This window comes from Myxine glutinosa, chromosome 1, assembly GCF_964187855.1.
Source record: "Myxine glutinosa chromosome 1, kmMyxGlut1.1, whole genome shotgun sequence".
Lineage (NCBI taxonomy): Eukaryota > Metazoa > Chordata > Myxini > Myxiniformes > Myxinidae > Myxine > Myxine glutinosa.
Genome location: NC_136261.1, coordinates 166907444 through 166921043, shown reverse-complemented (window position 1 = coordinate 166921043; position 13600 = coordinate 166907444). Strand labels below are relative to the sequence as shown.

Genomic DNA, 13600 nt, shown 5'->3' with positions numbered 1-13600 from the left:
AATAAACGAACTGCATCGATTAATCATAATAATTTAACGATTGCACCAATTTTGGTGGCTGACACAAACATCCAGCTAAAGCGGTCAAGCTTTATAGTCATCAAATTAATTATTTATTCAGTAATATTTTCCATCATCCTGATTTAATGTGTACCACAAAGGTATAGCAGTGGCAATAGGCAAATAGGCATGGTTGGTGTGCTAGCAGTGGCAAGAGGCAAATTGCTACGCAGGTGGTGCCGCCGACAGAGTGGGATCTTGAGACCCGAAAGCAAGATGCAGACAAAGCAAGATTGATGGGGGAGTGCTGAAAGCTTGCAGTGTACGCGGGCGAGGGCAAGGCAAGGGGTGAAGGGCGAACGATGAGGGGCGTGAAGCTATGGGCGCCGTCTGGGCTGGGTCTGCTTGGGAAAGTGCAGTTGAGAGGAGGGAGAAAGTAGAAAAAAGGTGAGGGGTGAGGGGAAGCCAATCTCATCACAATAGACTATAGTGATGTGCGCACGAGTCATTTGCAAAAGGGATGCTTAAACACATGGCACCATGGGGATGCTGCCTGTGCTTTAAAGGCGAATTAAAGCATTGATTCCATCATAACGTGCAGATAAATTTTGGGGGGAGGAAGGGATGGATCAACGTGGTAGAGGGTTAGGGGACAAAAAAAATCTGTACAACTTGTCCATCGATGCTACTTTTATTAGAATGTGGGATAACAAATAGAAACACTGTACAAGACTTAATGTTCTAAATAAATAAAAAAACCGGAAATAATCAGTGCGCACGAGCCAAGATTGCAAAAGTGTGCAAACACTGCAGGACTCGCAACACTGCATGGCGCGCAGCCACAGGGGTTTGCGCCACCGCTGCCTGGCTCTCAGCACTCCCCAGGGTGGAACGAGTCGAGACTAGAGTTGGTGCTGCATCTTTGCTGAGGCTTCCCAAAACAGGCTCGCCTAATGTTTCCTTCTCACTCCTCAAAATAAATGCAAATAGTTCACCTTGCTGTTGACTCGACAGCACCCCTTTCAGGCTTGACACCGGGGCACCACAACAGAGGGTTCTGGAGCAGATGCAACGACCATAGCAAAGATTCTCGGGAACCTGAAGGTTCATGCTCAAAATTGTTCTCTTCTTGGGTATGATGGTAATCCAATGTGTGGCCACGCTTTTTTTTTTCAGTTTTCTCTGAGGAGTAATGCAGACGAGATGCAAGCATCCCATAACCTTCACCATTCATTACATCACCTAGTCTAAGAGCAGTGGCTGAACACGTGTGGTTAACGGAATATTGGAGGTCACCAAGCTTCTCCTCTGTCGTGTCGTGGCCCTGAAGCCCACTCTAACAGTGCATGGCCTAATGAGTACTCAGACCACTATGGATTGAGCTAGCACCTTTGCTGTGACTCTGCTCACCACACAGTCGGTTTGAAATACCTGGTCAAGATAAATGACAACACTCAGCCGACTTCCACTCAGTGACTGGATGAGGGTTTCCCAGAAGATCGAAACACTAAATGCCACCCGGCTTCCCAGCCAAAAATAGCCAACTAAAGATTAAAAAAAACAAATACTGGATTAATACAGATTCCGCGAGGACTGCAAAATAAGAAGGAAGTAAGACAAAGACAATGGCTGAGATTACTGTGTTCTTAACCAGAACAACCAGAAGGGCACTCCCTTAGTGTGGCGCATCATTTACATGATCTGCACCACAGTTGAAATGACTACCGATTCGGTGTTAATTACATTTGTATTAATTAAAAAAGCTATGCTAATTGATTAAAAAAAAAGAAATTATAAAGAGGAGAAAATAAATCAAATTTGAAGTAGTACAGGGGCTTCTTGTACACGCAGCACAGAAATAACCCGCTCTGTCTATTCCCCGTACCTCCATCAGCTGTCAACTCCCTCCATTTCAGGGATATGTTAGGAATCTGAGCAGTTTGTTATGTACAGGATGAAAACATGGACATTCGATGACAGGAACGTTTCTCTCTTTCCCTTCCTTTTTTCAGGGTTTCTGCCTACTTTCTATATTATATATTTTTTTCTTCCTCTTCCCATCTCTTGCTCTCACCACTCTCCTGGCGCTTCTCTTTGCATGTTGTGTATCTCAAACATTTTGATTTGTTCCCGGTTCCTTTTTTTTTTGATAAGCTAGGACATGTACAAACAAAATGGCGCCCACACTGTAGGCTGAAACCCCACCCGCGACATTTCCACGTGGAGGATTTTTTCCTGCCAATTTTGGCAGAGACCTTGAGGTGGCACCCTAGATGGCCCGCATTGTTCATATGTCCTTATGTTGCATAGTGGTCAAAACTTCCCAGGTATTCCAGAGCTGCACGATAACAGAACTGATACTGGTCCTGCGGAGACAAAGGAAAGAGGATAAGGAGCGGGATAGGTTATGATGAGATATTTCCCAACAAGGCGACACATCAGTCATTATGGCTTTAAAGTAATATGGTTACTCATTGTGCTTCCAGAAATAGCCTGTATTACCATGTAGAAGTTCCATTTCCAAGAAAGTAAGGCAAAATAATATCCTAATGGTTGGTAAATGGTTATCGGTGAAAAAAAAATAAAACATAGGGTTTAAAATTATGGCCAGTCTTCAGTGTCTATATGAAAAGCATTTTCATTGCTTTCACTCCTCTTTTCTTGTAATAAGAGGGATGATCAGTAAGTCAATGCCTTACATTAAAGCCAAAATTAAGATAAATACAAACTTGCCCTTTCTTGCAATACTTTTCTACATCAAACTGAATTTTTCTCAAACAATTTCTTTTAATTCCTGAAATGTATTTCAAACACCAATTTTTGATTTGTACGCTATGATATAGACTAGTTTATCACACCTCATTTAATCTCTCCTGTAATTTCTGACTGAGTGTTTAGAGTTGTTTTTCTCTACTATGTTGCAATAACAGACATTACTTGAATGGCACTCAGTAGAGAGCATAACTCTGTCTGGTTGGCCATATCACTCAATGGTGAAGAATCACTTCAAAAATTAAATAATTCTCACATTCGAATCCATATTCAGATCTTCACCAAAATCGAGATGAATCGTCCTTGTCAGACACCCAACCGGTCCACTAAGTGTCGTCCAAATCCGTCCACAACTTTTTGAGATATCCTGCTATGTATCGTTTTTGGCCCTATCACCCAATGGTGAAGAATCACTTAATACATTCTAGTAGCCGGATCCGAATCCGGATCTTCACCAAAATCTAATCATTTCGTCCTTGTGATATAATCTACATCTCTGCCAAATTTCGTCCGAATCCGTCGACAACTTTTTGAGATATCCTGCTATGTATCGTTTTTGGCCCTATCACCCAATGGTGAAGAATCACTTAAAAAATTCTAGTAGCCGGATCCGAATCCGGATCTTCACCAAAATCTAATCATTTCGTCCTTGTGATATAATCTACATCTCTGCCAAATTTCGTCCGAATCCGTCGACAACTTTTTGGGATATTTGTTCACAAATAGACAAACAGACAGACAGACAGACAGACAGGGGTGAAAACATAACCTCCATACACCTTTGGTGGCAGAGGTAAAAAGTAGTCCTTCACAATATCAGAAAACAAATATCTGTGACATTGATAGTGTCCCAACACCAGTTTTATTTTACCTAAGAGGTGAGAAAAATGAATGGAAAAAGTGTCAGTGCACCTGTTGCGGACATAAACGAGTAAAGCAAAGGAAGATGGACGAAGGCATTTTACCTCGGTTTGTACCATGGCGGGGCGCTGTGTTCGTAGCATCTTCACTGTCTGGAATACGTCAACAACACCCTCGTACCGCATACGCTCCAGAACGATACTCAGTGTCACGAAGACTCCTGTGCGTCCCACACCAGCACTGGTGGTACCGGCCAGGGAAGTCAAAAGGTTGTATGAGTTTAGTGGCACAACATATCTTGTATAAATAAAGTAATTAATGCCTTTTACTGCTGCAGCATAAATAATCTGGCTGCGAGGTTTGCAAAGTTTGGGGAGGCACGGCTATGCTGCTGATGCAGCACACAAAAATGGTAGTAGAAATGGACAGTTGGCTTAGCGGTCCTTGCAAAACAAAGGACAATCGATTTCATGTTACACTTCATCTGTGAAGCACCAGAACGGGAGTTTGTTATTATATCAGGAAACAAAGCCAGACTACTTCGGAGAAAACGAATGCCTGATATTAACAGACGAGCCAAAAGTTGTTGATAAATGCATATGCCTTCAGTATTATCTCAGTATGAAGTCACCACACATTACAAATGTTTTTGGTTCACGAGTTATCAAGTGACCAATATATTCGTCATGCGTGTGCGTCTGTCTGTGTGTCTGTGTGTCTGTGTGTGTGTCTGTCTGTCCGCAGCATAACTACCCGATGATATCATCCGATCTTGATGAAACTTGGGTGGGAGGTTGATATCGTGATCTAGTTGTGTCCTGCCTAGAGTGGGCGTATTGCGCCCATTGTGGACGGAGCCACGCCCGAAAAAGATGTCTTTTTAGGGGGTAATCGAGTTCAAGCTACATATTCCCTGAGGGGTTTGGTGGCATCTGACAGGGGTTTCGATATTTGGTTAGGCCAATGCCTTTTGTCTAGCCCCATGGAGTTCGATTTTTCATTTTTTCCCCCCCATTTTATTTATTTATTTATTTTTTCATTTCATTTTTCACCGAATTTTCGGTATTGTGCAGCTAACTAACCTCATAACTGATTATACATTATTTTCTATCTCATTTCAAGGTCAGTAACCTTCGTTTTGACATTTCCGGGCCTGGCCTGTCTGGGCCTGTTTCAGTTACATTCCGTCCTTTGTCATTGAATACCGCTCGCTCGTGAACCATCGTCGTCTCCTGACTTGTTCAGTATTTTTCTTCATTACCTCAGCCACCGAAGGTGGATGGAGGTTATGTTTCCACCCCTGTCTGTTTGTCTGTTTATTTCTTTGTTTGTGAACAGGATATCTCAAACAATTGTGGATTTGGTCAAAATTTGGTGAGAGATTGTAATTAATGCCTTGGTAATGTGACAAGGACGAAATAATTAGATGTTGGGGAATATCCGGAATCTGATCTGGATCCGATAATTTTTTAAGTGATTCGTCACCATTGGGAGATCGGGGGAAAAAACCGATATATACCAGGTTAATCTCAAAAGGTTGTGCACAAATCCGGCCAAAACTTGGTGGATAGATTGGGTATGTAACAAGGAAGAATCGATCCAATTTTGGTGAAGATTTGAATCCGGATCAGAGAATTTTTAAGTGACTTTTCACAATTGCGTGATAGAACAAAAAAAAATTATATATCAATATATATGTTGGAACCCATCTGTGGATCGGTCCCATCGGCCGATGGGTCTGACCCGTTTGGCGACCCATCTGTGGATGCACGAGAAATGACAATGCAGACCCATCGGCCGATGGGTCTGCGCCATCTGCGGATGTGTTGTTCACCTTGAAGGAATGTGTATGCATCAATGGTGGATGAGTTAACCTAACCCTAACCCTAACCCTAACAACCCTAACCCTAACAACTAACCCTAACCCTAACAACTAACCCTAACCCTAACCCTAACCTAACCCTAACAACCCTAACCCTAACCCTAACAACTAACCCTAACCCTAACAACCCTAACCCTAACAACCCTAAACCTAACCCTAACCCTAACCCTAACAACCCTAACCCTAACAACCCTAACCCTAACCCTAACCCTAATTGAAGATTGAATAAAAAAAGATTGAATAATAATGATTGAAGAGCACCATTCTGTCAACACATTCCTTCAAGGTGAACAACACATCCGCAGATGGCGCAGACCCATCGGCCGATGGGTCTGCATTGTCATTTCTCGTGCATCCACAGATGGGTCGCCAAACGGGTCAGACCCATCGGCCGATGGGACCGATCCACAGATGGGTTGCAACATATATATATATATATATATATATATATATACAGTGCATTCAGTCCAATAAGGAAAGTATTCAGACCCCTTCACTTTTTTCACATTTTGTTATGTTGCAGCCTTATGCTGAAATCGTTTAAATTCATTTTTTCCCTCATCAATCTACACTCAATACTCCATAATGACAAAGAGAAAACAGGATTTTAGAAAGTTTTGCAAATTTAATAAAAAGAAAAAACTGAAATATCACAGTGACATGAGTATTCAGACCCTTTGCTATGACACTTGAAATTTAGCTCAGGTGCCTCCCATTTCTCTTGATCATCTTTGAGACGTTTTTACACCTTGATTGGAGCTAGGGTGCCAGCTTAGGATCCTAGGATCCTGGGTTCGAATCCCGGTCGATCACTGAATTAACGCCAGGGGGGTTGACTCAGCCTGTCATCCTTCCGAGGTCGGCAAATTCAGTACCAGTTCACTGGTAATTCCCTGTTTGTCGTAAAAAGGCGACAAAAAGGGTTGGCGGCAGGAAGGGCATCCGGCCGTAAAACATTGCTTCAAAAAGGGGACCAAAAAAACAACAACAACCACGGTCCCTGAAAAAGGCCAACCCCCGCTTGCGGGGAAAAATGGCCTCTAAAGGTGGTTTTTAAATTTTATTATTGGAGTCCACCTGTGGTAAATTCAATTGATTGGACATGATTTGGAAAGGCACACAAAATCTTGTTTCTCACAGTCTGAGAGTCCTTTAGGTGCTTTGTTGCAAACTCTAAGCGGGCTTTCATGTGTCTTTCACTGAGGAGAGGCTTTCGTCTGGCCACTCTGCCATAAAGCCCAGATCGGTGGAGTGTTGCAGTGATGGTTGTCCTTCTGGAAGTTTCTCCGATCTCCAAACAGGATCTCTGGAGCTCAGCCAGAGTGACCATCGGGTTCTTGGTCACCTCTCTTACCAAGACCCTTCTCCCCCGATTGCTCAGTTTGGCCGGGCGGCCAGCTCTAGGAGGAGTCCTGGTTGTTCCAAACTTCTTCCATTTAAGAATTATGGAGGCCACTGTGCTCTTGGGAACCTTCAATGCAGCAGAATTTTTTTTGTGGGCTTCCCCAGATCTGTGCCTCGACACAATCCTGTCTCTGAGCTCTGCAGGCAGTTCCTTCGACCTCACGGCTTGGTTTTTGCTCCGATATGCATTGTCAGCTGTGAGACCTTATATAGACAGGTGTGTGCCTTTCCAAATCATGTCCAATCAATTGAATTTACCACAGGTGGACTCCAGTCAAAGTGTAGAAACATCTCAAAGATGATCAAGAGAAATGGGAAGCACCTGAGCTAAATTTCAAGTGTCATAGCAAAGGGTATGAATACTTATGTAAATGTGAAATTTCAGTTTTTTCTTTTTAATAAATTTACAAAACTTTCTAAAACCTGTTTTCTCTTCGTCATTATGGGGTGTTGAGTGTAGATTGATGAGGGAAAAAATGAATTTAAACGATTTCAGCATCAGGCTGCAACATAACAAAATGTGAAAAAAGTGAAGGGGTCTGAATACTTTCTGAATGCACTGTGTGTATATGTATATATGTATATATATATATATATATATACATACATATATAGCAGGATATCTCAAAGAGTTGTGGACAAATTCGGCCAAAATCTTGTCGATAGATTGGGTATGTAACGTGGAAGAATCGATTCGATTTTGGTGAAGACTTGAATCCGGATCAGAGAATTTTAAAGTGACTTTTCACCATTGCATGATAAGACAAAAATTTATATATATATATATATATATACATCCATATGTAGCAGGATATCTCAAAAAGTTGTGGACAAATTCGGCTGAAACATTGTGCATAGATTGGGTATGTAACGTGGAAGAATCGATTCGATTTTGGTGAAGATTTGAATCCGGCTTAAATAATTTTAAGTGATTTTTCACCATTGAGTGATAGGGCAAAAATATATATGGCAGGATATCTCAAAAAGTTGTGGACGGATTCGGCCGAAACTTGGAGGACAGGCTGGGTGTGTGTGTCAAAGACGAATCAATTCGATTTTGGTGAAGATCCGAATACGGATCCAGATGCAAGAATTTTTATAATTTCAAGTGATTCTTCACCATTGAGAGATAGAGCCAAAAATCGATATATAGCACAATATTTCAAAGTTGTGGACAGAAAATGACGAAACTTGGTGGATGAGTTGGTTTGGTGACAAGAACAAGCCAATTCGATTTTGGTTCAGGTCGGAATCCAGATGTGGCCTATCAGTGGGATACAAAATGTTAACTGGCCAGCATGGAGGAGGTATGCTCTCTGTCAAGTGTCGTTCTAGTTTTTGCATGAAATCCATTAAAATGCAGAGATTTAAACGATTTATGAACTGCTTTGGGATTTCTGCATGAAAGTAGATTTACACAAGGAACCTGGATGAAGGAGGAGGCCATTTGGCCTATTTATAAAGCCTGCACATCAATATATTTTTTTTTTGAGATTTAAAGGTCTTTATATCATGTAGTCATGATAAAATATTTCAAAACACACCTTATCAATATCGAAATATGGAGGTCAATAAATAGGGAATATGAATGAATGATCGTTTTAAGGGCATTTTTCCCGCTAGAGCGGGGGTTAGCCTTGCGGGCCCCATGACAATCATGATTCCCTGTTTGAGGCAATGTTTTTTATGGCCGGATGCCCTTCCTGACGCCAACCCTTGGTCACGCTCTTACGATGCGCAGGGATACGGTGTACCTATTCTAAATCGGGGTACACACCATGATCATTCATCCCAGCAAGCTGGTACTCAATTTGCCGACCTCAGAGGGATGAGTCAACCCCCCTGGCGTTAATTCAGCGATCGACCGGGATTCGAACCCAGGATCCTAGGATCCCAAGCCGGCACCCTAACCACTAAGCCAACACCAGGCTAGGTCAATAGATAGGGGATAAAGGTAAATTCTCAACAATTATTTTATTGCGCTTGCTCTTTTGAAATAGTCAGCCATCATCCAAGCATGAATGGTAGATGGAAGAGAGCTGACATTAGTGAGAAAGAGTTGTGTTTCAATATCAGTGCTTTGAAGGGCATACCAATAAGGAAAGCCTAAGGGAGGTGGTTATCTTGCCTTTTTAAAAATAGTAAGGCATGTGCAGTCTGGTTAGTTGGTATAATGGGACGTCTATGGCAATAGGGATTCAATGGATAAAGAAACGTTGTAGTGCAAAAGTACAGTTGAAACATATATGCTTTTCAACTTTGTTAACAAGAGTAAATATGGAAGTCCATAATAAATTATGCTGTATAGTATGTACCACACCATACATCACACAAAACAAATCAGTTTGTCTTGGTCTCATTGATAGATGCCTGTGTGTAAAAGAGCTGTACGATATCTCATGACCGTAAAGATCCAACCGCTCGGCCGCTCATGCGTGGGCCTCACAAGCAAACAAATCTAGCAGTGTGAGCAAATTGTCCCTGTGCAAAAAAATAATCAGGTTCTGAATTATTGGAACTGTCACTTTGTGATCCAACAAGAGAAACTCCTTTGGGGACTCAAATTGATAAGGTTATACATAAAGTTCAAGATTTTGTAGATTTTTTCAATTCAATTGCAACATTTGCTCACACTGGCTTCATACTGAGCGCTGGAAACACATTTTTGTCACCAGTAATGTCGACTGGTCACCTGTCGTGATATCCCATTAACTACGTTTGGCTCAAAGCAGGGAATGAATGATTTCAATGTATATACACTGACCTCTCAGGTATTTATTTGATTACTCTTGTGACTGCACATGCTATAATAGATCCTTCATTTTGCATTCCTGCAAAAATCCCAAAATGGTTCACAGATGCTTGAGTACAGACAGCACACTATATGCTATATTAATAATAATAATAATAATTCATTTATTTTGTATAGCGCTTTTCCAGAAGCCCATTTTGGAAATTAAATGTTCCTCGTTGCTTTGTTCAAATTTTTATTAATAAGTTACAAAAATTAGCTACAGTGGGAAGTGAATACTTTAATGTAGGGATTAGCGTACTACAAACAGAATAAATTGGAGAAAAAGGAGCGTTAAATGGAGAAAAGTGGGCTTTGAGACACAGAAACATGATCTGTTCGTCGGGTCGAACAACATAAACATGAGTGGCTACCAATTATTGATTCTTTGAAATAGGTTCTTTACAGAATGATGTCACTATTGCGTGTTTGCATGTGTGTGTATGTGTGCGTGTGTGTGTGTGTGCAAGTCTGTATTTGTGTGTGTGTATGTGTGTGTGTGTGTGTGTGTGTGTGTGTGTGTGTGTGTGTGTGTGTGCAAGTCTGTGTATTTGTGTGTGTGTGTGTGTGTGTGTGTGTGTGTGTGCAAGTCTGTATGTTTGTGTGTGTGTATGTGTGTGTGTGTGTGTATGTGTGTGTGTGTGTGTGTGTGTGTGTGTGTGTGTGTGTGTGTGTGTGTGTGTGTGTGTGTGTATGTGTGTGTGTGTGTGTGTGTGTGTTTGTGTAATAAATTCCTGGATCATAAGTCCACTCTTTGTCATTTTTTGAAAAACATGTCTTTCACCATGTAAGTGACTGCTATTTTATAACAGAAACCAACTACACTTGGGTGATTATATAACTAGAAAATGGCAACTGGCAATGTTTATCTTCAATTTGCCACCTACCTGCAGTGAACTGTAATTGGCCCATCCTGTCCAAACTGCTCCTTAGTTTTGTGCACCTGACCGATGAAGTCGATGAAGCCCTCCCCAGACTTTGGCACACCTTGTTCAGGCCAGTCAATGAATTGGAACTGTCGGATGGTACGTGACTGACCATCCTGGAAAGAGATCAGAGAGGCGAGGCATTGATCCAGGTAATGGCAGGACTTTCTGCTTCCTGATGCAAAGCCTTAGACCCATTTTATCGATTAAAAAAAAATTAAACAAACATTAAATAATAGTTGATTAAATAAGTGTCAAAATTAACGTTTTCTCCTGAATCACAAGTTACCTAGCACATTCTGTAAAGGTGATATTGAAGCCTTAAGATTGTGTGTGATGTGGGAATGAAAATGGCACAGGCACAAAGTCTAAAGCGACTTATCCAAATGGAGTATGCACAAAATAAACTACCAAATATTACTGAAATTTGAAAAGAGAAGAAATCCTGTGTTCTATAATGGAGAGGTGCATTGGCTCTCAAAAGCTCCCAGAAAGTAAAGAAAATGTTCACACAGAAATGTGTGAGACGTGGGTATAATTTTATGGGAACATTTTTATGGCTCATAATTATTGGTATCAGTGACGGCTATACCCAATCAAATGGACCAAAAGAAAAAACAACAACATGATTTCCTTACCCTGGCATCTGTGACTTTGAACTCCCGCAATATGTACTGTGGCATGCTGTACTCGGCCATAGGATCGACCACAAAATACTGATAACGAGCAGATCGTTCTGCAGGCCAATACTGATGGCATTTTTCCTGCAACAAGAAGTAGATGGATGATACGCTGAAGGAACAAATTATTTCGTAAAATAAAAAGAACAACTACAAAGCATCTGAAAATGCAAAGCCTGTCTGCGTCCACTTTATATTTGATGTCTTCTTCTTCTTCCATATGCTAAACATGCCAAAAACAGCAAAATACTCATTAAAATACAAATTGAAAATTGATGATTTTATGCAACCTTGACCTTCGACAATTTGATCAAAAAAACAAAACAATCAGCTTCTAACTTTTGATTGTTGAACCAATTCAGTGACCCAGTATGCAAATTCTTAGAATTTCAGGTCAATCGGATGACATTTGGCCATTTTATGCAACTTTGACCTTTGACCTTTTGATCAAAAACAAAACAATTGGCTTATAGCTTTTGATTGTTGAACCAATTCAGTGACCCAGTATGCAAATTCTTAGAATTTCAGGTCAATCGGATGACATTTGGCCATTTTATGCAACCTTGACCTTTGACCTTTTGATCAAAAACAAAACAATTGGCTTATAGCTTTTGATTGTTGAACCAATTCAGTGACCCAGTATGCAAATTCTTAGAATTTCAGGTCAATCGGATGACATTTGGTCATTTTATGCAACCTTGACCTTTGACCTTTTGATCAAAAACAAAACAATTGGCTTATAGCTTTTGATTGGTGAACCAATTCAGTGACCTAATATGCAAATTCTTAAAATTTCAGGTCAATCGGATGAAAACTTACGATCTTATACAACAAGAGCTTTGACCTTTTGATCCACAAAAAAAATTAGATTCTAGTTTTTGATTTGTGAACCATTTCAGTGACTCACGATGCAAATTCTTAAAATTTCAGGTCCATTGGATGAAAATTTACGATCTTATACAACAAGAGCTTTGACCTTTTGATCCACAAAAAATCAGATTCTAGTTTTTGATTTGTGAACCATTTCAGTGACTCACGATGCAAATTCTTAAAATTTCAGGTCAATCGGATGAAAATTTACGATCTTATTTATACAACAAGAGCTTTGACCTTTTGATCCACAAAAAAAATTAGATTCTAGTTTTTGATTTGTGAACCATTTCAGTGACCTAATATGCAAATTCTTAAAATTTCAGGTCCATTGGATGAAAATTTACGATCTTATACAACAAGAGCTTTGACCTTTTGATCCACAAAAAATCAGATTCTAGTTTTTGATTTGTGAACCATTTCAGTGACTCACGATGCAAATTCTTAAAATTCCAGGTCCATTGGATGAAAATTTGACGATTTCATGTGATGCTGACCTTTGATGTTTTGATCTATGACCACATTATGAATTTGCCTTCTCCATTCTCATAATAAAGCTTTGTTGAAATTTTGATTACAAAGCACAAATGGTAAATTTATATTTCAGGTCAATTGGATAAAAATGGAGGGTTTTAGGTGACGCTGACATTTTGACAAAATCATTAATTTGTCTTCTCCATATTTACATAAAACTGAACTTCGTTGAAAATTTGATGACAAAAGCTCAAATGGTAAAAAGTTACGGCCCGGACAGACACGCACACAGTCAGATGCACAGAAGTGATTGCAAAACCCTGTCCCCCACTGCACGTGGGATGGACTAATGAATATTTAAATGACCAGGAACTAACGAAGCATTCCACACAATACTTATATTATTGCAATTGCACAGTCTACGAGATATAGTTTCAAGATTTTTGAAGCCCATTCATCCATCCATCGTGGTTTCATGCTAATATAAATTTACTTATTTATTATCATTACATTATGATGATGATGATGATGATGATCATCATCATCATCTGTACCAAGGGTCATGTTTGAGCCAAATTTCTTAAATCCATACATGTATGTACAAGATCCATCCATGTACAAGAATCAAGAATTGAATCAATCAAGTATCCATGTGCAAGACAATGTTACCTTCAGCGCCAAGTCAATACATAGTGTCGAATGAAAATGCTTTGACTTGCAAACCAAAAACACCATCCAAATAAAGGATGCAGTGGTTTTGAAGCACCACCTCAAATTAGTCTTCTGTGGTCTCAAAAAATAAATGCTCTTTCGTATTCAGTGTTACATCAATAGCTGCCTCGCCTTGTAACTTACTGCACCTCATGCTCAGTTTATATCACAATGCTTTCAGAAAGTATTCACAACCCCTTGACTTTTTCACATTTTGTTGTGTTACAGC

General features: G+C 40.2%; 1 protein-coding gene across 8 annotated transcripts in view; it reads right to left on the bottom strand.

Annotated features, from left to right (window-relative positions):
- Nucleotides 1–672: 672 nt before the first annotated feature.
- The window catches only part of PTPRD (protein tyrosine phosphatase receptor type D), a 502851-nt gene continuing 489923 nt past the window's right edge, over nt 673–13600 (bottom strand). For all 8 annotated transcript variants that reach the window (XM_078779585.1, XM_068121669.2, XM_068121656.2 and 5 more), the window contains exons 31-34: nt 11275–11400; nt 10598–10752; nt 3738–3873; nt 673–2366 (exon numbers count right to left, since the gene is read on the bottom strand). In XM_078779585.1, coding sequence (XP_078635711.1) covers nt 2298–2366; nt 3738–3873; nt 10598–10752; nt 11275–11400 — 486 coding nt within the window. In that variant the 3' untranslated portion in view covers nt 673–2297. The remainder of the gene's footprint in view (nt 2367–3737; nt 3874–10597; nt 10753–11274; nt 11401–13600) is intronic.